Source organism: Oscarella lobularis, chromosome 3, assembly GCF_947507565.1.
Source record: "Oscarella lobularis chromosome 3, ooOscLobu1.1, whole genome shotgun sequence".
In the NCBI taxonomy this organism is placed as follows: Eukaryota; Metazoa; Porifera; class Homoscleromorpha; order Homosclerophorida; family Oscarellidae; genus Oscarella; species Oscarella lobularis.
The window spans coordinates 3,213,331-3,236,343 of record NC_089177.1 but is presented as its reverse complement, the minus strand read 5'-3'; the positions used below and the strand labels follow the sequence as shown (position 1 = coordinate 3,236,343).

General features: G+C 50.5%; 11 protein-coding genes across 11 annotated transcripts; 10 read left to right on the top strand and 1 right to left on the bottom strand.

The window, feature by feature from the left end:
* The first annotated feature begins 6 nt into the window (after positions 1-6).
* On the top strand, positions 7-958 carry LOC136185482 (6-phosphogluconolactonase-like). Its single transcript, XM_065972626.1, has 2 exons — positions 7-342; positions 401-958. The coding sequence occupies exons 1-2, from the start codon at positions 58-60 to the stop codon at positions 881-883; spliced, it is 768 nt and encodes a 255-aa protein (XP_065828698.1). The 5' UTR covers positions 7-57; the 3' UTR covers positions 884-958.
* A 361-nt stretch (positions 959-1,319) lies between these two features.
* Positions 1,320-2,174, top strand: LOC136184515 (galactose-3-O-sulfotransferase 2-like). Its single transcript, XM_065971422.1, has one exon. It carries the CDS (start codon positions 1,320-1,322, stop codon positions 2,172-2,174), a length of 855 nt encoding a protein of 284 aa, XP_065827494.1.
* A 5-nt stretch (positions 2,175-2,179) lies between these two features.
* On the top strand, positions 2,180-4,528 carry LOC136185480 (uncharacterized). Its single transcript, XM_065972624.1, has 2 exons — positions 2,180-4,226; positions 4,275-4,528. The coding sequence occupies exons 1-2, from the start codon at positions 2,438-2,440 to the stop codon at positions 4,373-4,375; spliced, it is 1,890 nt and encodes a 629-aa protein (XP_065828696.1). The 5' UTR covers positions 2,180-2,437; the 3' UTR covers positions 4,376-4,528.
* A 1,362-nt stretch (positions 4,529-5,890) lies between these two features.
* On the top strand, positions 5,891-8,201 carry LOC136185366 (uncharacterized). The gene is made up of 2 exons (XM_065972480.1): positions 5,891-7,918; positions 7,967-8,201. Exons 1-2 carry the CDS (start codon positions 5,953-5,955, stop codon positions 8,065-8,067), a joined length of 2,067 nt encoding a protein of 688 aa, XP_065828552.1. The 5' UTR covers positions 5,891-5,952; the 3' UTR covers positions 8,068-8,201.
* On the top strand, positions 8,196-9,766 carry LOC136185369 (arrestin domain-containing protein 2-like). Its single transcript, XM_065972484.1, has one exon. The coding sequence runs from the start codon at positions 8,236-8,238 to the stop codon at positions 9,640-9,642; it is 1,407 nt and encodes a 468-aa protein (XP_065828556.1). The 5' UTR covers positions 8,196-8,235; the 3' UTR covers positions 9,643-9,766.
* An 88-nt stretch (positions 9,767-9,854) lies between these two features.
* LOC136185368 (arrestin domain-containing protein 2-like) lies at positions 9,855-11,668 on the top strand. The gene has a single exon (XM_065972482.1). The coding sequence runs from the start codon at positions 9,857-9,859 to the stop codon at positions 11,273-11,275; it is 1,419 nt and encodes a 472-aa protein (XP_065828554.1). The 5' UTR covers positions 9,855-9,856; the 3' UTR covers positions 11,276-11,668.
* Positions 11,373-12,417, bottom strand: LOC136184514 (uncharacterized). The gene is made up of 2 exons (XM_065971421.1): positions 11,559-12,417; positions 11,373-11,515 (listed from the first exon to the last, which is right to left on the bottom strand). The coding sequence occupies exons 1-2, from the start codon at positions 12,415-12,417 to the stop codon at positions 11,373-11,375; spliced, it is 1,002 nt and encodes a 333-aa protein (XP_065827493.1).
* Positions 12,418-12,474: 57 nt separating this feature from the next.
* On the top strand, positions 12,475-15,961 carry LOC136185367 (E3 ubiquitin-protein ligase TRIM37-like). The gene is made up of 21 exons (XM_065972481.1): positions 12,475-12,554; positions 12,599-12,700; positions 12,764-12,804; positions 12,873-12,930; positions 12,993-13,057; positions 13,131-13,221; positions 13,391-13,459; positions 13,517-13,570; positions 13,630-13,668; positions 13,720-13,804; positions 13,854-13,921; positions 13,972-14,037; positions 14,113-14,180; positions 14,240-14,302; positions 14,364-14,445; positions 14,502-14,605; positions 14,659-14,726; positions 14,779-14,840; positions 14,893-14,984; positions 15,035-15,086; positions 15,142-15,961. The coding sequence occupies exons 1-21, from the start codon at positions 12,519-12,521 to the stop codon at positions 15,796-15,798; spliced, it is 2,022 nt and encodes a 673-aa protein (XP_065828553.1). The 5' UTR covers positions 12,475-12,518; the 3' UTR covers positions 15,799-15,961.
* Positions 15,962-17,837: 1,876 nt separating this feature from the next.
* Positions 17,838-19,098, top strand: LOC136185371 (C-terminal-binding protein 1-like). The gene is made up of 2 exons (XM_065972486.1): positions 17,838-18,076; positions 18,146-19,098. Exons 1-2 carry the CDS (start codon positions 17,848-17,850, stop codon positions 18,955-18,957), a joined length of 1,041 nt encoding a protein of 346 aa, XP_065828558.1. The 5' UTR covers positions 17,838-17,847; the 3' UTR covers positions 18,958-19,098.
* LOC136185370 (uncharacterized) lies at positions 19,013-20,697 on the top strand. The gene is made up of 4 exons (XM_065972485.1): positions 19,013-19,078; positions 19,227-19,457; positions 19,511-19,777; positions 19,833-20,697. The coding sequence occupies exons 2-4, from the start codon at positions 19,401-19,403 to the stop codon at positions 20,613-20,615; spliced, it is 1,107 nt and encodes a 368-aa protein (XP_065828557.1). The 5' UTR covers positions 19,013-19,078; positions 19,227-19,400; the 3' UTR covers positions 20,616-20,697.
* Positions 20,698-20,705: 8 nt separating this feature from the next.
* On the top strand, positions 20,706-22,683 carry LOC136185372 (ectoine dioxygenase-like). Its single transcript, XM_065972487.1, has 2 exons — positions 20,706-21,013; positions 21,102-22,683. Exons 1-2 carry the CDS (start codon positions 20,729-20,731, stop codon positions 21,639-21,641), a joined length of 825 nt encoding a protein of 274 aa, XP_065828559.1. The 5' UTR covers positions 20,706-20,728; the 3' UTR covers positions 21,642-22,683.
* The last annotated feature ends 330 nt before the right edge of the window (positions 22,684-23,013 follow it).

Sequence of the window (23,013 nt, the reverse complement as noted above, 5' to 3'; positions counted from 1 at the left end):
CACGTTGGTTCAGAGATTAGACTTTGGGCGTTTCCCTAGCGCACTTTCCTCGCCTGTATGTCTCAGAAGCCGATCGTTCACGTCGCCGACTCGGAATCGGCTCTAGCGAGCACGCTCTACGACTACATCGTAGAACGGGCCGAAAAAGCGACGAAAGACCACGGCTTCTTCTCGATCGGTCTCTCCGGCGGAAGTCTCGTCAAAATTCTCGGCAACGGACTGTGGAAGAAGAAGAACGTCGATTGGACGGCGTGGCGCGTCTTCTTCTGCGACGAACGCTACGTCGAATGGGACGACGCCGACAGCAACTACGGCGCAACGCAAAAAGCCTTTCTCGATAAGGTGAAATACTGTAATTTCAAAATAACGTATGGCGAAAAATTAATAACGCTAATAATAGGTTCCAATTAAACCCGATCACGTGTACAAAATAAATGCCAAGGTGAATCTACCGGAAGCAGCGGACGATTACACGTCAAAAATCAAAAGCGTTCACACGGGAGATGGACTTCCCGTTTTTGACATGCTCCTTCTCGGAATGGGTCCGGACGGACACACGTGTTCTCTCTTTCCCGGCCATCCGTTGCTCAAGGAAACGCAACGGGTTGTAGGCTATTTGAGCGATTCGCCGAAGCCGCCTCCGTCGCGAATCACTCTGACTCTGCCCGTCGTCAATAACGCTCGCTGCGTTCTATTTGTCGTCTTGGGCGGCAGCAAGGCGATTCCCGCCTCGAAGGCACTCGATTTGAATAAGTCGGTCGACGACGACGATATGCCGCCGGCTGGCAAAGTGAGACCGACTCACGGGGAATTGCACTGGTTTATGGACGAGCCTGCCGCCGCCGAGTACCGTGCTCACGTGGCGACGACGGCCAAGAACTAGCCAAACGCGTTTTCATCAGCCAGGTAGATAGTTCGCTCTGTTTGGATGACAATAAAAATCTCTTTTCCTGCCAAACGGTCTTTTACTTTTGTCATCGTTGCGCGATGAGTCGTCCAACCCCGAACGCTGCAGCGTCAATGATCTTGTATGGCTGCTAATTACATCATAGATACATGAGAGACGTTACGCAGCCGCACTAGCCATGAAGTCACGGCTCCCTATGTTCAGCTTGTCGCTATTTCTGATTGTTATAGTCGCAAACCACTTTATTTGGCGTTCTATCAAGTGTCAGCCGCCTATACAGAAGCACACGAGGAGGATGCTTCTGTTTCTTGGTGAAATGCTACGGTCGTCAGGTGTGAAACTACTTGAACCCGTCCAAAAGTACGCCTACATAAAGACACACAAGACAGGAAGTACGACCTTGTGGTATGTGATGAAGCTCTACGCCGTTAATCACGATTTACGAAGGGTCGAAGCAACAGACAAAATGCACCTTGGTCACCCCAGACACTTGGAGTTGAATAATAGCCGCATGTATCTTCAAACGCACAAAGTTGGCGAGTATGACGCACTTTATCAGCACTGCCGATTCAATAAGAGCGTTATGGACAAGCTCCTAAATAAGCCCGCCTATATCACTATTCTTCGCGATCCAATCACTCGATTTGTATCTGCGTTTTACTATTTCAGTAGTTACAGACGCATGGCAGGAAAGCAATCTGTTGGTCAGGTTTTATCCAATATTGACAAGTACAAAGACAGAGTCAATCGTTTTACGCAATGGGCCGGATTCAATGGTATGGCGTTCGATTTAGGGGTCGATCCGCCGTACAAGGACGAGGACGTCGAGAGAAAAATAGTCGAAGTGGAAGAGTCATTTGCCGTTGTACTCATAATGGAGTATATGCCCGAGTCGATGGTGCTATTGAAACGTACGATGGGGTGGGAACTGGACGACGTCATTGCAGTTCCGCAGAATTCTCATCCTGAATTGGCGTCAAAATCTGGATCGTCTACAGATAAATATACGGCACATCATACCGGTGACTTGCTAGACAAAAAGCAGAAAGACACGTTGGCAAAACTGAGCCACGCCGACATGAAAATCTATCATCATTTCAATGCAACATTTTGGAAACGCGTCCAAGCGGAGTTCAGGTTTCAGGAAGAGGTTCAGTTGTACCGAGAAAAGCTTGACATTTATCTTAAAGAAAAAGAAAGGAAGGGTCTTCTTGCCAGTGCAAAAGACATCGAACAAATAAAACTGGCTCTTCGTGAATCAAGATAATTTCAAGACAGTTTTTCAGCACGTCACAATTTTTTCGAACAGAGAGACAAAAAGCAGAAAAAGACGTTAGCAAAATTGAGTCGCGCCTCTAAGCCGAGTTCAGGTTCAAGGAACAGCTGTACTGAGAAAAACTTGGTCGAACGTCATCTTTTGCAAAGATCATGAGTCAATGAAGATTTTCCTCACTCAAAATAGTTGATATTAATTAAGAATCCGCTGGCACGTCCGGTGAAACCACCCCCCAGTGCAAAACTTGCAGAAGAATGGGAAAGATTACGGTATCGCTGAACTCCACACCGACAGGCGTCTATCGCCCGGGAGAGACGATTAGCGGGACAGTAAATGTCAATCTGGAAAAGCCCCTGGCAGCTACGAAGCTTGTTGCAATGCTACACGGCGAAGTGAACGTGAAGAGCGCGTCGAAAACGTATCTCGACTGCGAAGAAGACCTATGGAACAAGACCGGCACTCAGTCGAACGCTCAGGCGACCCTCGCCGCGGGAAGTCACACTTTCCCCTTTTCCTTCCATCTTCCGGCTCGACTCCCGTCGACGATCGAGGGCGAAAAGATGTTCATTCGCTATCGAATAAAGGCGAAGATGTATCGTAAGAGAGGCGAGAATTATTCCGACACGAAAGACTTTCCCTTGTGCTCCTTTCTCGATATGAAACCCAATCTGCTCGAGTCTGTTTCCAAGGAAGATCAGACTATGATAGGTGGGCGTTTTAGCAAGACGGGTCCTGTCATTCTTCGCGTCACGCTGGCGAAGACGGCGTACGAGCCCGGCGAATCGATTATGATTGGACCGACAGTCGAAAATAACAGCAAAAAGTCTTTTACCGTTTTGATTGCGAATTTGTGCCAGCATCGAGTGGTTCTTGGAGGAACGGTTCAGAAATCGTCGAAGGCGGTTGCTGCTTTGGTGTTTGATGACGGAGCCGTCAATGCAGGCGAAACACGAACCTGGAGCCACGAGAAAATGCTTTTTATCCCCACCGACTTGCCGCCAACAACCCATTGTGAGCTGTTCAATTTGGACTACTCTGTTGATTTGATTCTCAAAGGGTGCGACCTTGTGGTTTCGGTGCCTATTGTGTTGGGCTGGAAACCGCCTTCATCATCCGTAAGCGAGCCGAAGAGCGGTGCAAAGAAGAGCAGTGTGGGTGATTGTGAGCCAAAGGACGAGAGGAAATTGAGCGAGTCAAAGCAAAGTAAGCAGGATGATGGGCCGGAGCAGCAGCCCAAGCCTCGACCACGAAGTCGGGAGCAGCAAACGCGTGATACTCACGAAGATGCTCCAGTGGCTTCGCGTCGTGTGAGTCAGGAAGGGCAGCCTCAGCCTCAACCACGCCGCACGAGTCAAGGACGGCAAGACCAGTCTTCCAATATTTACCCGCATTATCCGCCACCTCCTCAAGCTCAGCATCCACCGCCTCCTCATGCTCATCCTACTGAGCATTCCCACCCTCATGGTCAGCATCCGCCGCCGCCTCGCGCTCAGCGTCCCCCGTCTTTTTCTGAGCATCCACCTTATCAACATCCACCGCCTCCCAGTGCTCAGCATTCCCAACATCCTCAGTATTCACCTCCGTATCCACCTTCTCAACATCCACCGCCTCCTCATGCTCAGCATCCGCCACCGCCTCGCGCTCAGCGTCCTCCGTCTTTTTCTGAGCATCCACCTTATCAACATCCACCGCCTCCCAGTGCTCAGCATTCCCAGAATCATCAGTTTTCACCTCCGTATCCACCTTCTCAACATCCACCGCCTCCTCATGCACCGCCGCCTCAGCATCATGTTCAGCATCCACCGCCGCCTCATGCTCAGCATCCACCACCGCATCATGTTCAGCATCCACCGCCGCCTCATGCTCAGCATCCACCACCGCCTCATGCTCAGCATCCACCACCGCCTCGTGCTCAGCATCCACCACCGCCGCCTCATGCTCAGCATCCGCCACCACCTCCTCATGTTCAGCATCCACCACCTCCTCATGCTCAGCATCCTCATCACGCTCAATATCCGCCGTATCATGGCCGTCATTCTGCGGGTAAAGTGATGTCTGCTAATCAGTGCGATTTTTATCATGATTTTTTAGATTTTCCGAACGAACGTCATTCCTATAACCCAGACTATCAACAGCCCAGTGCACCCACTGCGCCTCCTGCGGACCAGGACTGGGATTACCGCCGGCATTAGACATCACGTGATCCACTGACACTCTTATGGAACTACTACCTAGCCTGTAGTCCTCTTATGATAGCTTTTTCGAAGATAGTAAGTCACTAAATTTGCAGTTTTTTCAAACAGAGATACAAAAAGCAGAAAAAGACGTTAGCAAAATTGAGTCGCGCCTCTCTAAGCCGAGTTCAGGTTCAAGGAAGAGGTTCGAACAGCTGTACTGAGAAAAACTTGGTTGAACGTTATCTTTTGCAAAGATCATAAGTGGCAGGTACGGTCGTTTGCCGCCTCGTGCTTCGCTAGCGCACTTGCCGACCTGCGTCTTACAAAATGGAGCCGACACTGGCTAGCAAGTGAAGCGACGTTCGACTACTTAGTCTCTCGAGCTTTCGTCCGAGATGCCATCATGAGCAAGGCGGGAAGACGTGGCGTATGTTCACGACACGACGATATACGAAGCTACGCGATCGACGTCTTCCTGGCCCCCCGCTGATGGCATCTAACTGCCCCGGACGAGAAACTAAGATCGTTCTGTAGAACGTCGCTAGTGTCGGCTCCTTCTCCGTGGTAGGCTCGAGGGTCCAGCCTGTTGTGGCGAGTTTTCTCGACGAAGTTGAAGTTGGGAGTCGCGCCGGTCTTTCAAAAAATTAGGTAAAATCGAGAGGTCCTCGGCTGTTCTTGGGGAGACGGCGTACACATAGTATATATTTTTCCTTCAATCGGATTGGTCAGCCGTCCTTTTTTCTGCTTCTTTGCAACCGAAAAGGCCATTTCCTATCGGGCGAAGTGGCGAAAATCGTTAGATGCTCTCTGAGTCTAGTTCGAAGTATCCACTGCTAGCATTTTTTATCCTCTCTGGCATCATCTTCAACACAGCCGACACTGTTTCAGATAGTTTTAGGACGTAACGAAGCAGAAAAAATGTTTCCCGTTTTTTTCTCGGCATCAGATAGGGCAATTTCTTGATGCGGATTTGTTCTCAACGACGCGTTTCCCGACTTTGCGATCAAGGAAAGACCAAAAAGAAGTGTTTTTTTAGCGTAGCTAGGGATCACGTAACTAATTCGGCGAAATCGCTATCGCTACAGTACGCAACCCTGAAACCCTCTCTTTCGTGGCATTTCGACGTCAATTAGGTACCGTAGAGCACTTCTGGCTCAAAGAAGTCTACTCCAATTATTGCAAGGCATTCCTGGTCGCTTAGGCGGGGCCACAGAAACGTCCACTTGCACCAGAGATTTTATCTCTGCTTGCACAGATCGGATGTCTATGCAAAAAACGACCACCAAAGAAATCGCGGACGGGCAAACTACGGACGCCATCGGATAGACGGACAACAATACCACATTCTAGACCGGGTTGTATTTTTCCCTATGCGAACCCCCGCTTGCCATGAAGATTTTTTCCTCTAGCCTCTGAAACCCAGACTCCTCCCGCGCGGGAGGAGTCTGGGTTTCAGAGGCTAATTTTTTCTCAAAATAGTTGATACTAATTTTTTCTCAAAATAGTTGATATTAGGCATCCGTTGGCACGTTCGGTCATATTCGGTTGAGGACCCGACCAGTGACCACCCAACTTGCAGAAGTCTGAGAAGAATGGTTAGAGTGACGATATCTCTTAACTCCACAGCGACAGGCGTCTATCGCCCGGGAGAGACGATTAGCGGGACGGTAAATGTCAATCTGGAAAAGCCCCTGGAGGCTACAAAGCTTGTTGCAATGCTGCACGGCGAAGTGAACGTGAAGAGCGAGTCGAAAACGTATCTCGACTGCGAAGAAGACGTGTGGAACAAGACCGGCACTCAGTCGAACACTCAGGCGACCCTCGCCGCGGGAGGCCATACGTTTCCTTTTTCCTTCCATCTTCCGGCTCAACTCCCGTCGACGATCGAGGGCGAAAAGATGTTCATTCGCTACCGAATAAAGGCGAAGATGTTTCGAAAGAAAGGCGAGAATTATTCCGACACGAAAGACTTTCCCGTGTGCTCCTTTCTTGTTATGAAACCCGATCTGTTCGAGTCTGTTTCCAAGGAAGATCAGATTATGATAGGTGGGCGTAACAGGTCAGGACCTGTCATTCTTCGCGTCACGCTGGCGAAGACGGCGTACGAGCCCGGCGAATCGATTATGATTGGACCGACAGTCGAAAATAACAGCAAAAAGTCTTTTACCGTTTTGATTGCGAATTTGTGCCAGCATCGAGTGGTTCTTGGAGGAACGGTTCAGAAATCGTCGAAGGCGGTTGCTGCTTTGGTGTTTGATGACGGAGCCGTCAATGCAGGCGAAACGCGAGTCTGGAGCCACGAGAAAGTGCTTTATATTCCCCCCGACTTGCCGCCAACGACCCATTGTGAGCTGTTCAATTTGGACTACTCTGTTGATTTGATTCTCAAAGGGTGCGACCTTGTGGTTTCGGTGCCTATTGTGTTGGGCTGGAAACCGCCTTCATCGTCTGTAAGCGAGCCGAAGAGCGGTGCAACGAAGAGCAGTGTGGGTGATTGTAAGCCAAAGGACGAGACGAAATTGAGCGAGTCAAAGCAAAGTAACCAAGATGATGGGCCGAAGCAGCAGCCCAAGCCTCATACTCACGAAGATGCTCCGGTGGCTTCGCGTCATGTGAGTCAGGAAAGGCAGCCTCAGCCTCAACCACGCCGCACGAGTCAAGACCAGTCTTCCAATCCTCAAGCTCAGCAGCCTCAGCCTCAACCACGCCGCACGAGTCAAGACCGGTCTTCCAATATTTACCCGCATTCTCAATATCCGTCACCTCCTCATGCTCAGCATCCACCGCCGCCTCATGCTCAGCATCCGCCCCCGCCTCGCGCTCAGCGTTCTCCGTCTTCTTCTGAGCATCCACCTTATCAATATCCTCAGCATCCCCAAGATCATCAGTATTCACCTCCGTATCATCCACCTTCTGAACATCCACCACCTCATTATGCTCAGCATCCACCGCCGCCTCATCATGCTCAGCATCCACCGCCGCCTCATGCTCATCATGCTCAGCATCCACCGCCGCCTCATGCTCATCCTACTGAGCATTCCCACCCTCATGCTCAGCATCCGCCCCCGCCTCGCGCTCAGCGTCCTCCGTCTTCTTCTGAGCATCTACCTTATCAATATCCTCAGCATCCCCAAGATCATCAGTATTCACCTCCGTATCATCCACCTTCTGAACATCCACCACCTCATCATGCTCAGCATCCACCGCCGCCTCATCATGCTCATCATGCTCAGCATCCACCGCCGCCTCATGCTCATCCTACTGAGCATTCCCACCCTCATGCTCAGCATCCGCCCCCGCCTCGCGCTCAGCGTCCTCCGTCTTCTTCTGAGCATCTACCTTATCAATATCCTCAGCATCCCCAAGATCATCAGTATTCACCTCCGTATCATCCACCTTCTGAACATCCACCACCTCATCATGCTCAGCATCCACCGCCGCCTCATCATGCTCAGCATCCACCGCCGCCTCATCATGCTCAGCATCCACCGCCGCCTCATCATGCTCAGCATCCACCGCCGCCTCATGCTCAGCATTATTATGGCCGTCATTCCGCGGGTAAGTGATGTCTGCTAATCAGTGCGATTTTTTATCATGATTTTTTAGATTTTCCCAACGAACGTCATTCCTATAACCCAGACTATCAACAGCCCAGTGCACCCACTGCGCCTCCTGTGAACCAGGACTGGGATTACCGCCGGCATTAGACATCACGTGATCCACTGACACTACTGTGGAACTACTAGTATAGCCTGTAGCCCTCTTACGGTAGCTTTTCCAAGATAGTAAGCGTGTGCGTCTGTGTTGTGTGCAACGAAAAGGAAAAACAGCTTTTCCTGAATCCGGGACTGTCCAGGTCATCTGTCCTAGAGTGCATGGGAAAGTTTAGCGGCCTCGCCGTCGAAACGGACGGTCCTGAACGGCCGTACTATCCCGGCCAAACGATCAGCGGCAAAGTCAAGCTCGATTTGGAGAAGCCACTGACGGCAGTAAAGCTCATCGTCACTCTCCGCGGCGTGGCGCACGTGAAGTGGACTCCATTCGGTCGACAGGCGTGCGAAGACACGAAAACGTACGTCGATCGTCAAGTCGACCTATGGAACAAGACGGGCACAGGCAAAAGTAGCACCCAAGCGACGATGGCGATGGGAAATCACGAGTTTCCCTTCTCCTTTCAATTGCCCCATCCCCTCCCCTCGTCGTACGTCTGCAAGAAAGAGAAGAAACTCTATATACGCTACACGATCAAAGCGAAGATCGTGCGCAAGTGGAAAGAGGACTACACGGATACGAAACCGTTCACCGTTCTCGAATACGTCGACGTCAATCAGCCCCAATTTCTCGTTCCGGTCAAGAAAGAAAATCAAGCGATGCTCGGCGCGCTTTTCTTCAAAAACGGTCCCGTCATTTTGCGCGGGAACGTCGATCGCAAAGCGTACTGTCCCGGCGAAAGCGTGCTCGTGACGGCGAGCATGGAAAATCACAGCAAAAAAACGCTCGTCGGAATAACGGCGACGGTAAACGAAAATCGCACGCTCCTCGCCGACGGCGCGACGCACAAGACGTCGCGCGTCATCGCCACCGCCGTCGTCGACGACACGACTCGCGTCGGTCCCGGCGAATCGCACGATTTCACCGAAGCGAAAGCGCTCGAAATACCCCAAACGGCGCCGACGATCGCCGCGTGCGCTCTTCTCAAGCTCGAACACACCGTCGAATTGAAAATAAACGGAATCGATCTCACCGTCTCCATACCGATCGTTCTCGGCTGCGTTCCTCTTCGAAAAGCTCCCACGCCCGCTCCTCTTCCCCCGCAGGGCGCTCCACCCCCTTCCATTAAGCGTTACAGTTCCGCTTCCTATCCGTATCACCAGCCGCCGCCCCCGTCAGCGCAGCCGCAGCACTATTCTCCTCAGCTCGGTCAGCAGTACAATTCGCTTCCGCGTCAACTTAGTCTCGGACAAACGCCGTATCCACCGCCGCCGGCCTCGTCACCTCAATATCCGTCTAGTCCGCAATATCCGTCTCCGTCATCGTCGTCGTCTTATTATCCCGTGGCGGCGGCGCCTTCGGCACCATCATTTGACGACGCAGCGACGCCGGAACTATATGTACCTATGACGGAACTTGAACCTTCCGCGCCGTTGGCGTCGGCGCCGCCTCCTGAAGAAAATTTGTATGTCGAGGCTTCGGAAAGAGGTAGTAGTGCTCCTACTGAAGATACAGCTGCGGCGGCAGCGGAGGATCTTTATATGCCCATGTATCCGTTTGCTAAAAACTGAAGGTTGGATGATATTCGTTTTAATGTTGTCTATTGTTATTCAAACTCTTTTTTCAGTGTTTTTTTTTTTTGTATTTTAGTATTTTCATAGGTACGGGGGTTTGATAGAAGACGTGTAAGTTGAAGTTTGCGTCTTCGCGAGTCTTCTTTTCCTGAAATCCGGGCTCGCATTGACAGGATCTTCGTGTAACGAAGAAAGAAAGACGAAAGTGTCGATGGGAAAGTTCGACGGCCTCGTTATCGAATTTGACGGTCCCGCGACGCGAGCCTACTATCCCGGCGAAACGGTGAGCGGCAAAGTACGACTCGATCTCAAGCGACCCCTATCGGGAATCAAGCTCGTCGGCGCAATCAAGGGCGAGGCGCGCGCGCGCGGCACGACGAAGACGTACGTCGACGCGGAGAGCGACCTGTGGAACAAGACGCGAGGCTTGAAGGGAAATCTGCAGGCGACGCTCTCCAGCGGTCCTCACGTCTTCGATTTCTCGTTTGCGCTTCCGCACGACTTGCCGTCGTCGTACGAAAGCGAAAACGACAAGCGCATTCGCATTCGCTACTTTTTCAAAGTCAAATTGTTTCGTCGATTTAAGGAGAATTTATCCGCCGTTCGACCGTTCACCGTGCTCGAGTACGTCGACGTCAATCAGTCGCAGTATTTGCCGTCGAGAAGCGGCGAACAGCAGACGATGCTCGGTCGCATATTCAAACAAGGTCCCATCGTTTTGCGCGGAAAGATCGATCGTCGAGGCTATTGTCCCGGCGAAGGAATCGCCATACGAGTCAAGGTCGAGAATCATAGTCAAAAGTCGTTTAGCGGCACGACGGTCTCGCTCGTCGAATATCGAACGATTTTTACAAACGGCGACGCCGGTCGAAAAACGCCGCGCGTCGTCTGTACTCTCTTTGACGACGAGTCAATTGGGCCAGGCGAGACGAAAGCGTGGACGGAGCCGAAAACGCTTCAGATTCCCCTAACGGCACCGTCGATTATGTCGTGCGATTTGATTCAATTGGAGCACGTCGTCGAATTGCGCGTGAACGGAATCAGTCATCTCGTTACTTCGATTCCCGTCACGCTCGGTTGCGTGCCCTTACGACAACCCTCGTCGTCTTCTTCTGTTTCGCACGATAAGAACAACGGCGACGGGAATGGCGACGGCGACGCCGTAGCAGCGTCGGATCGTCCACCGTGTCCTTTACCGCGCGCTGATTCGTCTCCCGCCTCTGCAGTTGCTGCTTCTGTTTCCGTCGCTGACGATGATTCGTCGGAAGACCATGCCTATGCCGTCGTTTCTTCGCTTCGTCCTCTTATTCCTATTCCTCCTCCGCGCGTGAAGCCGGAGTCACCGAAGCTGCCGCCGCGGCCTGAGCGACCCGTACCCGCGCCTCGTCGGCGTACGGTTGACAGCGGCCAATTTGAAGACATGTACAATGCACCGGAAAGCGTGAGTCCGGCGTTCGCCGAAGAAGAAGAAGAAGAAAACGGGCAGCAGAGAGCGAGAAGCAGGACGGTCGGCGACCAACCGAGCACTCTCAATGATTCTGATGATGACAGGGATATCGAAGAGCTTGGTACGGAAGGCTACATGCCGCTATATCCCTTCGCGAAAGCGCGGCCAGCTAATGACAGGTAAGCGTGATAGAATGCATCAGTGAAATTTCTAAAATCTAAAATTCTACATCCTACGTATTAGAGAGAGATTGAGAGATTGTTAGTTGCGTGTTACTTCCTTATGCACTATATTCGTAGCAGCAGAAGAACGAGTAAGAGTGTGACACAAATGTCACAAACATATCCACGGCTAGTTGGGGCCACATATCCACGGCTAGTTGGGGCCACATATCCATGGCTAGTTGGGGCCACATATCCACGGCTAGTTGGGGCCGATGTTGGTGACAGAAACGAGTGCGTATTACAGCCGTTTGCATTGCAGCAAGAAGAGCAAATGCCACCGTTCGCGCATTCATCTTTGCTCGTACACAGGTCCATGTCGAGGCACGTGCGGACAAAACTGAGTACCGCCCCGCTCGAATTGACCGCCTTTCGACTCAGGCAAACGTCGGTACTGCGCGCGCAAGCCCGCCGAATGACGCGCGAAGCGTTGATATTGACCGGCGTCACGGCGCAATCGGACTCGGCATCGGGGCCCGTTTGAGCACAGTGGTAGCACGAAATTGGCGCGGTAACCGCGGCCAAGTCGTTGCACTCGTCCGAGGAGCAACAAACGCTGCACAAGCCGCCAAACGGGCCCTCTTCGCAATCTGAAACGGTCGATTGACACGCCACCACGTCGACAGATGCTAGGCAATCGCGGTGAATAGAGATGAATTGGCCACCGAGTCCGATCGTATAGCTGAGTCGACAATAGTGACCGAACGGGCACGACGTCTTCGATACTCGCGGTCCTGTACGTGGATCCTGATTCGTTGGCGTGACGTCGCAGTCGTCCCGAAGTGATTGCGCGCAAGAATAACACGTTAGGCTGTTGAGCGGCGCGTCGTTACAAACATCCGTATCGCAGATGATCGTAGTATCGTTGTTCACCAGTGCCACGCCGCCACCGTAGTCGAGAGGTCTCGACTTACAGCCGCGTCCCGTTCCTTTGTTCGTGTAGCAGACGTCGCCTTCGTCGCATTCGATCGCCGACGCCCCGCCGGTGATGTCACACGCTGCGATGCTGTCGTTTTGATTTGTACGGCGGCATTCGTAGCAGACGAGGCTTTTCGCGCTCGTCATAGCGGCGGAAAGGGAGAGAAGCAACAATAGAAGCCACATCGCAGGCTAATGTGTAGGCAATGTGGTAAGGGTGTGGCCATACATCTACCACGTGTGCTTTGGATGCATGCGCAGTTTCATTCATTCAACTTATCGGAGCGATGGACTCTCCGTGCGTAGCCAAAGCAAGCGTCGAGGCAAGCCTACGTTTAGATTTTTTTAGTCGAACTCTCGCTTTCAGACTCTCTCGGAGATGTTTCGATGCTTCATTTGCACCGAAAAGCTTCAGGACGCGCGAATTTGCCCGCACTGCGCCAAAATGTGCTGCTATCGATGCATCGTCGTACGTCGACAGTCGTCCAATTGCATAAAAATTGTCGTCCATGTCGTTTCGCTTTCGTTCTAGCGCTGGCTCACCGAACAGCGACCGAATTGTCCGCATTGCAGGTGCCACGCCTCCTCGATCCATTTATTCTTATTCTCTCCCCCTCACTATTCGCTTTACGTTTCCAAAGGACGGCGCTTTTCTTGCGCGATCTCGTCAATCTTCGATGGGCCGAAGACGTTTCTCATGTACGAATGGAGGGAGAGGGGTCGACTCTACGTTTCCTCTCTTCAATTTCCCTATTTCGTAGCACTTAGATTCGCTGCAAATACACGTTGGTCAACTCAATCAGATTTCTCAGACGACCGAGACGAAGTAGAAAGACAGAAAAATCACATGAAATCAAATCACGGCGCTAATAATTTCATGTGCATTGTCTGTTATGCAGATGTTCTAGGCATTCCGAGGAAAGAATGACTATATATTGTACGAATTGCTCTGAATGCATATGCCACTTGTGCGCTTTGTTTTCTGGAGAGGTGAGCTGATGAAATTACTTACATAAATACGAGCGGAACCTATCTAAGTGGGACCAAAAAAGTCAGTTTACATAAACAAAAGTTCTCTAAGTTTAGAAGCGTAGAGTGTTCGATAGTCTTACTGTTGATATAGCAACGATAAACGTCATTTTTTTTTTTTTTGATGCAGCATGCTGGTCACGATTTTCAGAAGGTCGAGGACATTTACTGTGCGCAAGTTCGCACTGTTCTAAATGAGGTATACCATAATATTGAGATTATCGTCCTCGATGTGTCTGCAACTCTGTTCTTTTAGATTGAACGAGCAGAATCTCAAATGGGACGCATAGAAACAGTCATCGAGCAATTGGTACAAAGATTGGTTTACCATACGTATAATTATTTGAGATAATAATCCATTTCCTTTAGAGTGTGAATATGGCTGATCTTCGCACCGGAAAGGCAGAGGTAATGCACTTATTTTGGAATCATATAAGTATACCTATATATGTGCTCTAGACGCTACAGAAGCTCGAAGGCGCGTGGAACATGGTTCGCCAGAGATTAGATAGCGACTTTGAAGAGCGTGTTAAGCACCTCAGAGGTGCTGTACCACAATGCTGCAGAATCAATATATAAAAACTGATCTCTAGAGAAAAAATTGTCCTTGGAGTTGAGCAAGAATAAACTTAGCACTCTTGTGAACGAAGTGAAAGCTGACGTATGTTTCAATGAAGCGGAACGCAGGAAATAGATTTGGTTTTTCTATAGATGGAGCAATGCAGCAAATCTCATCTGATTAATCAAAGCGACTCCCTCAAAAGAAAATTATCTGACGTACGTTAAACGTAGACAAGCCCAGGAGGGAGAATTTTTTAATTAATTAAGAAAATACGGTGCTGCGTTTTCTAGGTTTGCCAACGTGAAGACGATCGTCTCGAAGTGATGGTGACGCATCCTGTATCAACGCAATTCGAAAAGTGAGAGTACCCGTCTCATATCGTGCATCTAACTTAATTAAGATTCTGCCACGTCATAGCGAAATCGTTCCCTCGTTTGACGAATTTGGTCAGCACGGCCTGTTTCGCATAGAAAACTTCTCGTACGAGACAGTCTATCCCCGTTTTCTCCGTCTTCATCTCTCCTTGATTGAAATACTATAGGCAAGTGGCGTCGCGCGGTCAACCTGTTTACAGTGAACCAGTGGAACTGGCGGGCGTCTGTTGGCGACTAAAAGTCTATCCGGTGCAAATGGAAAGCGGGTTTCCTACGACTGGATAGGGAACTCTTTTTCTTTCTAGAACGGCAGTGAGTTGGTGAGAGATGGATTTCTATCGGTTTTTTTGGAATTGCAGTCTGGACGACGCGACGATTTGCACGCTGGACGGCGTGATAGTCCCTCTAGGTACTAGGAAATAGGATCTCGTGTTTGCATTTTTCTAAAACGCGTTTCTTCAGGTTCGAGTACACAATTAAAATGATTCCACTGAATCCAAGAAGCGTAGAATGCGTGACTAGAAAATTTGGCACGTTTTACATAAAAAGTTTCTTTTCGTTTCTGACCGTATGTATATATAGTGTCAACATTTGAAGTCGGAGAATGCTGGGGATACAATCGATTCTACAGCCTAAGATCACTGGTACCGCTGCGAGTTCACGCCTCCTTTACTTCAAAGCGCTGTGTTTCTATAGGAACGGGACGGCTTTCTCGTTGATGGTAGACTTCACTTTGAGTTTTTTGTTCGCCACGCAAGCTACTACTATCTAGCTAAGGACCAAGCCTGGTACAAATAGAGACCGTGACCAAGACAACCTTAGATTGCCTTCTTTTCAGGTTCATTGGCAAATTGGTTAGAGAAAACGAGATGCTGAAGAGTGTACTAACAGTACAGCTTAGAAACTAAAGCCGCTACAGATAGCAAAGTATTCTTCTTTACGTAGGAATCCAGAAACGACAGTGTCTCGAAGGTTTTTTGTCCTTTGGGAGCTTCCGGCGAAAGCGCTTCAAGAAAATCTACTCCGGAACCGACAGTTCCGCCTCCGTCGCCTTCGCCGGCTTCGAGAGAATTTACGCCGGAACCGCCGTCACCTCCGCCGGCAGCGCTCTACTCGTCCGAACGTGAGCAGCGCGGCAATGCAAGTCCGGAAACGGTTGTTCTTAGCGACGACAGCAACGGCGGCGACAATCTTCCGCTCGATTTCGGCTTGAATTTTGTTCCGCCAAACAGCGCGGCTCACGACGTCAGCGAAGTATACGAGTGGAACGACGGATGGGATGATGCTTACAACGACGCCGATGAAGAAGAAGAAGAAGAAGAAGAAGAAGAAGAAGACGATGACGACGATGACGACGCCGACGACGACAAAGAGGACGATACTGGCAATGACGATGACGACGTCGGAGACGAAAGTTACCCGGAAGACGTCCAGTGGGAAGCGAGCAGTAGCGAGAACGACGAAGAGGGAGGAGAAGGAGGTGTTATTTTTGTTGAGCCGCCGGTTCAGGATGAGCCGCCCGGTTTGAGATCGTCTATACTTCATGCTTTAGGGAGGTCTGCTGCTGCTGCTATATCCCAAGCCGACTCGCAAGACGTCTAGTTAACGTATCCTCATGTTGTATAGCCTTTTGGAGACAGAGAAGAAACCTATTGTTGCTATAAGATGAATAGATATCTATGTTTTCCTGCATTCCGACCGATTACCTATGGCAGTTGCCCAAATTGATGTCATTACTGTTATCTAAAACCAAACCTTTGGCGATGTAAAACAAGGGTTATTGCGAACTTGCAAGTGACGGTGTGCGTTTTTAGCGAGTCACAATCATTGAAGGTACTCACTAAAAAGTTCAAGATTTCATCTCAGCCTGACCCAAACTTGGCGCTTCCGTGTTTTGCTGCCAGACTCTGCGGCAGACAGGTAATTTGGTAAGCTGCGCTCGACAGGATGCTTTTCCTGCTTTGAATTGTTATGCAGACACTGATATAAGCCCGTGCACTAGTTGGATTGCTAGTATATTGGTACCGGACGTTCGCCACCATGCTCTTGTTGAAAGTTTCTGGTGTCATCGTCGTCCTCTTCTTTCTTCAAGTATTATACTGGAGTGCTTTGCTGCGCTATCTCTTCTTAATGCCTTCTCTTTGGCTTTCTAGGCGTCGGCAAGAGCGTTCTCCTGCGTTCAATACTCGGCTACTGTAACTCTCGTCTCGTACAGGAACCCAGGGAATAAAAACAAAGACGGAGAGAAGTGCTGTAGCGGTTGTCAGATACATGTACCGCCACTACCACCACTTCCATGTGTTTTTTGCAATGGGTGTAAGAATCTGATTACAAAATTGTGTATTGGATCATCTTGCTTTCGACCACCCACCGAGGAGTTTAGGGACGACGAGGACTTCAGTGGATTTCAGAAGAGGTACGCAGCTTCTGTAGGAAAACTGCCCGTAAGAGACACGCCAAACACTACGTACTGTGTATGAGTTTAAGTTGTGTGCTACAGATTGATATTCAATTGAGAATTACTATTGAAGACCAGTGGACGCATAAGCCGGTCGCTGAATACAACAAGAAGTTTGGCCCGCAAAATTTGTATCACGAAGATCTTGTTGATGCATCCAATGATGAAGCTGTGTTGAGAATTGACTGGCAGGTGAACTGCTTAGAATATGCAACACCATCATCATCGCCATCGCCATCATCATCGCCGCCATCATCATCGCCGCCATCATCATCGCCGCCATCATCGTCGTCGCCATCACCCTCATCGTCGTCGCCCTCATCGTCGTCGCCATCACCCTCATCGTCGTCGCCATCACCCTCATCGTCGTCGCCCTCATCGTCGTCGCCATCACCCTCATCGCCATCACCCTCATCGTCGTCGCCCTCATCGTCGTCGCCCTCATCGTCATCGCCATCATCATCGCCGCCATCATCATCGCCGCCATCATCATCGCCGCCATCATCGTCGCCACCATCGTCTTTGTCATCAACAGTATCATCATCATCATCATCATCACCGCAGCCTGAATGCACTTGTCCTTATTCCAAGTCACGTTGCTGCTCAAATGGTGTCTGCGCAGCGCTGTGCACACCCAGATGCTCTGATGATTCTGATTGTTTCTATTCTTCTTGCTGCCTAAGTGGAGCATGTACGAATGCGTCGTGCCCACTTACAGGAGACTCTGATAGCAACATTTCTTTGATTGTTGGGCCAGTCGTTGCAGTCAGTGTAGTATTTATTGCTATTGTTGCAATATTGTACATCAGACAAAAACGGGGAAGGAGGAGCATCGAGCCACGTAGCAAAGATGAACAAACCACTCCGGCAGCAGCATCAAACAAATACGAATTCAAAGAGTTTCCTCCCCCGCCATTACGAGAGCACAACATAGAAAATCCAGCCTATGTGAAAGCACTTGAGCTATATGAAGAAGTTCAGACCAGGGGGACAGGAAAAAGTTCCCAAGACGATCCTCAAATTCCAGCTCCAAAGTTCACGAAAAAAAATGACGGAATTGGGGAGTACATGGAAGTTCAGGGCTCAAAGTCTACGGGTCCCTACATTGACATGGTCTAAAATTAAATTGTACTGCACGCTCTTTGTTTGCTGGCGTCACGCGGTTTTAGTCACGTCACGTGTTTGTGCCCAACATGGCCAAGCCGATTGTAGTCATTCTCGACTCGTCCGACGTCGCCGTCGAGGCTAGCGTTCTGGACGGCACTGCAACAGTGATCGGTGCCGACAAGCACTCAAACGAGGACCTTTCCGACGACCTACTCGCATCGGCCGACGTCGCTCTCGTTTTCCACACTATTCAAGTGAACGAGACTCTTCTGAAGCGATTAACGAAATGCAGAGCAATCGTGCGATTCGGTGCAGGTGCTGCGAAATAGCGTCCCCCCATAGCTCCCCATAACTCGAGCCCCGCCTCCCTCCCTCTGACGACAGGTTACGACAACATCGACACGAAAACGGCAGCAAGTCTCGGAATATCGGTCAGCAACTCGCCCGCGTACGGAACGGAAGAAGTCGCCGACTTCGCGCTCTCTCTCATTCTCAATCTCTACCGTCGGACGACGTGGCTCGCCGAAAAACTCAAAACGGGCGCCGCCTCGTTCGCGCGCGTCGTCGACATCGAGCGCGAAGCGAAAGGCGCGCGACGCATGCGCGGTCAAACGCTCGGCCTCGTCGGCCTGGGCAACATAGGCACGGCGGTCGCACTCCGAGCCAAACCCTTTGGCTTCAACGTCGTCTTCTACGATCCTTTCTTATCCGAGGGGATCTCCAAAGCCTTAGGAATAAGTCGAATGTACAGCCTCAAAGACCTTCTAGGGCAAAGTGACGTCATATCCTTTCACTGTGGCCTCTCCTCTCAGACGAAGCACATTCTCAACGCCGATACTCTGGCCTTCCTAAAGAAAGGATCCTTTATTGTGAATACGGCTCGCGGTGGCTTGATCGACGAGGAAGCTCTCGCGGCCGCTTTACGCAGCGGTCACGTGAGCGGTGCCGCTCTCGACGTCGTCGAAGCGGAGCCGTGCGTGTTTTCGCCGTCGAGCAGTCCGTTGTGCTCGGCGCCGAACGTGATTTTGACGCCGCACGCCGCCTGGTATAGCGATCAGTCGATCATTGAAAATCGACGCACGTGTGCCGAGGAGGCGAAACGAGCGCTTCTTGGCACGACGCCCGAGTCGTGTTTGAGAAGCTGGGTCAATCGAAGCGGCTTCGTTGCTAATAGTGACAGGTGGAGTCAAAAGTGAAAGGGGGTGATTATGTCTATTTTATGCAGTCCCTGAAGTGCACCCCTTGACCTATGATCTTTGTGTAGCGTTTCTGGAAACGCAACTTGTTGTTGTGCTGATGCTAGGGAAGTTAGCCGAGGTAATTACGTTCGACATTAACGTGGGCTCCCCTGGCAACTTCGTTTCTGGGAAGATACGCACGCCTTGAGGTGTTTAAAAATGAGCGGGGGGGGGGGGGGGGGTTGCATAAACCGTCAACGAAGTCGGGAAGTGTTCTGTCATTATAGGGTTCTCCTAAACCGCGGGCACGCTCCTGTCTTATTTCAGACGAATTGCATTTACGGGGAAAACGGTTTGCTGGCTGCTTTCCGTCAGTTGTGTAGCTGCACGCTATCTTTGGCAGCTCAATTCCTAGATAAAGATCGTCTGGTACTACTTGGCTCCATTCCTTGGCTGCTGTAATGTCGTCTGTCAGCTTGTTCTGTCTACTCTTCCTCTGGGAACTGTTTGCGTTAGGGGTAAATCTCTTTTTGTTTGTGATGTGAGACGTCATAGCGTCGCTTGTGTAAAGGCGAATGTGCCTATCTGCGTAAGGCACGCGATCGAAGTGGAACTCGTGTCGTTCGTTCACGAAGAAGCGAAGAATATCGACGGAAAAACGTGCTGCAGCACGTGCTGCTCTTGTCCTTTCCAAGAATGCGACAACTTTATCGAATCGTTGTGCATTGGAACGACGTGTTTTAGCTCCAATTTCATATTCGACGATGATTACAAATTCGAATCGACGATCGGCGCGATCAACAACTCGGTGATAGTCACCGAACTAGGACAATGGCCTGTAAGTTCGTCTCCTATATCAAAATTGGATAAAATCCGTATTCCGAATCCTACAGGGATTTGTTAGTCTGAACATCAACATTTACGACCAGGACACGGTCAAGCCGGTTGCGATGTTATCTCATACCCTAACCGGTGATCTGAACAACAGCAAGAACATCATCCTTAAGGGGGGATACAACAACAAGGTTGAGTTAACACTCCTCTGGAGTGTGTATTGCGAATTTGGTTTCCCTACTACCGCGCTTCCACCCGACCCCTCAAGCGATGCAACCATGACGGTCGCATTAAGTTCAGAGGCGTCGTCGCTTCAAACGTCTTCCAGTTCTCCGCCGTCCTCCAGCTCTTTGCCGCCTTTCAGCTCTTCGTCGTCCTCCGTTTCTCCTAGTCCAGGTGTAGAGAATTCACAAAACAATCAAATCCCACTGATTGCCGGAGCCGCTGGCGGAGGTGTCGTTGTACTCGTTATCGTTATCGTTGTCATCGGCGTCGTCGTATGTAGGCGAAGGCGAGACAGCGACACTCGTCGCATGTCGCACGCCGACAGCTCTCAACCTAAGCGACCTACGTCGATGCCGTCGATGCCGTCGATGCCGCCGCCGATTGACCCGCACAGATACGAAGAGAAAGAGTTTCCTCCTTCGCAGGATAAAACGTACGAGGGACCCTCTGTGCCGTCATTTGCTCGAAGTGACGAGAATCCGGCTTACGGTTGCAAGCCTGATAATATGTACGAAACAATGGAGGATGCTGTGAAGAAATCCCAAGACCGATCTCTGCCTCGTCCACCAAATGAATACAGCGAAACCAATAATAGCAAGTACCTGACACTGAAATAAGCCTAGTCCATGACCGTCATTTCTGAGTAATACCTTTCATTAATGGGATATTAATTAATGCAAAACGCTGCGTGTAAATATATACATGTGTACGGGTCTCTCTCTTCCGCGTCATGCTTTCTGCAGAGGAAATATCTCGCTATCACGAGGATGGATACCTCTTCAAGCGCAAAATGTTCGATTCCGAAGAATGCGCCATTCTCTTCGACGCGGCGAAGCGCGACAAAGAAATGACTGACAATGCCGTAAAGCGCAACGACGCTTCCGGAGGCGTCACCAAATTGTCCGTATGGAATCATCCCGTCGACGACGTCTACGGCATGTTTTCGAGATCTGAAAAACTCACCAGCTGCGCAGAACAACTCTTAGAAGGAGAAGTGTACCATTACCACTCAAAGGTACTCAAACGAAAAAGAAGCGCACGTGATCTCTGACAGAGGCCTCCACTCATAAATGTCTAGACCACTAAACGAAGTTTCGCTGTAGATAATGCTTAAAGAGCCGTTTGTTGGCGGCGCTTGGGAATGGCATCAGGACTATGGCTACTGGTACAAAAACGGTTGTCTGTATCCTCTGATGCTGAGTGCGATGATTGCGATTGACGGCGCGACAAAAGAGAACGGTTGTCTGCAGGTGTTGAAGGGATCGCACAAAATTGGTCGAATCAATCACGGATCGTCCGGCGATCAACTGGGTGCCGACATGCAGCGAGTCGAGCCCGCTCTCGAGCGTCACGAACTCGTGTATTGTGAGTTCGAGCCGGGCGACGTGTTCTTTCTCCACTGCAATACGCTTCATCGGTCGGCGAAGAACACGTCGCCCAAACCGCGCTGGTCTTACATCATTGCCTATAACGCAGCACGAAATGATCCCCTATGGGATCATCATCACGCTCGCTATGTACCAATTCAAAAGGTTCCCGACACGGCAATAAAGGAACGATTGTGGGAGAAAATGGAGCCAAATGCGAAGAAGAAGAAGTACAATCGCCAAGAAGATAGAGGAGATCGCACAGCTGATAATTAGCCCCTTGGCCACATTGTGTCATGCACGATCTAGGCGTGACGGACCAATAGATAGCACCAATAATTTGGTCTCTACCACAGCAAACCCCGTTCGTTAGAGTTAGACCACTGTCATACTATCTATAGTCATGGTACTACATGCAGTGCAGCCGGCCTGCATGAGGAACTTAGTCTACCCTCTGCGCCACAGACAGAACGATTGAGTCAGCAGTATATAATCTGAAAATCAGCTTTACGAAGAAAAATTAGCGGAAGAAAGCCCTCAGCAAAGCTAGCGCGCCGCGGCACAGTCTATATGAGTCGTCGCCAATCCGTCACTCGTCGCTTTCCTCCTCTTCCTCCTCCTCAACAGCAAGCGTCAACGCAAGACTGACAAGGTCTTCATCACTACAAGCCGTCAACTGATCGCGATCCGCGCCCTCAAGCACTTCGAGCAGACCTTCGACAATTTCGCGACGTTTCTGATCGTGCGTCATCGCCAGCGCGGCACTGGCTTCGACGCACGACATGCAAACAACGCCCGAATCGAGACCGACTTCGGAGAGAACGAGCGCAAAGCGATCTCTCTGCCCGGTGGTCTCGATGCACCATTCTCCCTGCAGAACGGGTTGATCGCACATTTCCACCGTTCCCTCGTAAGTCACAGTGTGATAAGCGGTCGGACCGCTGTAAACCTTTCTGAACTCGAACTGACCGTCGGGGTTGACCTGACCTGATACCGTATAGTTGGACACCGTGTCACTTCCCTTGCCGGCTATCTTTCTGTCCCAGTCGAAGACTAGAACGCATTGGACGTCGTAGTTGGTACCGTATTGGCTGTAGTAGCCTCTCCACACGCCGCTGAAAAATCGCATGCTGTCAATATTGACTTCCCCTTCTACGTCCGAGTCTTCTCCTGCTTCGTCATCACCTTCGCCGCTTTCACTGATTTGCCTTTGGATGCCTTCTAGTATTTCTTTTCCTGCCTCTTTGACCTTCTTTTTGGCCTTTTGCTTGATTTTTTTCTTAATGTATTTTTTGGCAAACGTTTTCATGCCTTTTCTTGAGAGTCGTTTTCGGCCTTCGCGAAGAGCAGCTCGCGCTCCCGTTTTCGCAGCCTTTTTCAAGGCTTGCTTTGTAATTCCTTTCATGCCTCCTTTTGCAATTTGTTTGAGTGCCGCTTTGCCACCTGCTTTGACGACTGCTTTCCCGGCTGCTTTCGCTCCAGCGACGGCAAATTTTCCACCCATGGCGGCAGCTTTTCCCGCTCCTCCCGTCACTAAACCCAATGCGTCTCCGGCAATATTCATACCCGCCTCTTGCCATTGCGCTGCAGCTTCCTCGTGGTCACCGCAGATGTGTGCAGTGACTGCCCTTACGGTTCGGTAGCCGGC

What these genes read in the sequence shown, in the direction of transcription:
- LOC136185482 (XM_065972626.1), top strand. Translation starts at nt 58, where the DNA reads ATGTCTCAGAAGCCGATCGTTCACGTCGCCGACTCGGAATCGGCTCTA. An exon ending in AAAAAGCCTTTCTCGATAAG is followed by an intron (nt 343 to 400) that starts GTGAAATACTGT and finishes CGCTAATAATAG; the next exon opens with GTTCCAATTAAACCCGATCA.
- LOC136184515 (XM_065971422.1), top strand. Translation starts at nt 1,320, where the DNA reads ATGAAGCTCTACGCCGTTAATCACGATTTACGAAGGGTCGAAGCAACA.
- LOC136185480 (XM_065972624.1), top strand. Translation starts at nt 2,438, where the DNA reads ATGGGAAAGATTACGGTATCGCTGAACTCCACACCGACAGGCGTCTAT. An exon ending in TCATGGCCGTCATTCTGCGG is followed by an intron (nt 4,227 to 4,274) that starts GTAAAGTGATGT and finishes ATGATTTTTTAG; the next exon opens with ATTTTCCGAACGAACGTCAT.
- LOC136185366 (XM_065972480.1), top strand. Translation starts at nt 5,953, where the DNA reads ATGGTTAGAGTGACGATATCTCTTAACTCCACAGCGACAGGCGTCTAT. An exon ending in TTATGGCCGTCATTCCGCGG is followed by an intron (nt 7,919 to 7,966) that starts GTAAGTGATGTC and finishes ATGATTTTTTAG; the next exon opens with ATTTTCCCAACGAACGTCAT.
- LOC136185369 (XM_065972484.1), top strand. Translation starts at nt 8,236, where the DNA reads ATGGGAAAGTTTAGCGGCCTCGCCGTCGAAACGGACGGTCCTGAACGG.
- LOC136185368 (XM_065972482.1), top strand. Translation starts at nt 9,857, where the DNA reads ATGGGAAAGTTCGACGGCCTCGTTATCGAATTTGACGGTCCCGCGACG.
- LOC136184514 (XM_065971421.1), bottom strand. Translation starts at nt 12,417, where the DNA reads ATGTGGCTTCTATTGTTGCTTCTCTCCCTTTCCGCCGCTATGACGAGC. An exon ending in TTGCTGCAATGCAAACGGCT is followed by an intron (nt 11,516 to 11,558) that starts GTAATACGCACT and finishes GGCCCCAACTAG; the next exon opens with CCGTGGATATGTGGCCCCAA.
- LOC136185367 (XM_065972481.1), top strand. Translation starts at nt 12,519, where the DNA reads ATGGACTCTCCGTGCGTAGCCAAAGCAAGCGTCGAG. An exon ending in GCGCTTTGTTTTCTGGAGAG is followed by an intron (nt 13,222 to 13,390) that starts GTGAGCTGATGA and finishes TTTTTGATGCAG; the next exon opens with CATGCTGGTCACGATTTTCA. An exon ending in CGGCGTGATAGTCCCTCTAG is followed by an intron (nt 14,606 to 14,658) that starts GTACTAGGAAAT and finishes GCGTTTCTTCAG; the next exon opens with GTTCGAGTACACAATTAAAA.
- LOC136185371 (XM_065972486.1), top strand. Translation starts at nt 17,848, where the DNA reads ATGGCCAAGCCGATTGTAGTCATTCTCGACTCGTCCGACGTCGCCGTC. An exon ending in AATCGTGCGATTCGGTGCAG is followed by an intron (nt 18,077 to 18,145) that starts GTGCTGCGAAAT and finishes CTCTGACGACAG; the next exon opens with GTTACGACAACATCGACACG.
- LOC136185370 (XM_065972485.1), top strand. Translation starts at nt 19,401, where the DNA reads ATGTCGTCTGTCAGCTTGTTCTGTCTACTCTTCCTCTGGGAACTGTTT. An exon ending in GGGAACTGTTTGCGTTAGGG is followed by an intron (nt 19,458 to 19,510) that starts GTAAATCTCTTT and finishes GCTTGTGTAAAG; the next exon opens with GCGAATGTGCCTATCTGCGT. An exon ending in CCGAACTAGGACAATGGCCT is followed by an intron (nt 19,778 to 19,832) that starts GTAAGTTCGTCT and finishes CGAATCCTACAG; the next exon opens with GGATTTGTTAGTCTGAACAT.
- LOC136185372 (XM_065972487.1), top strand. Translation starts at nt 20,729, where the DNA reads ATGCTTTCTGCAGAGGAAATATCTCGCTATCACGAGGATGGATACCTC. An exon ending in TGTACCATTACCACTCAAAG is followed by an intron (nt 21,014 to 21,101) that starts GTACTCAAACGA and finishes GTTTCGCTGTAG; the next exon opens with ATAATGCTTAAAGAGCCGTT.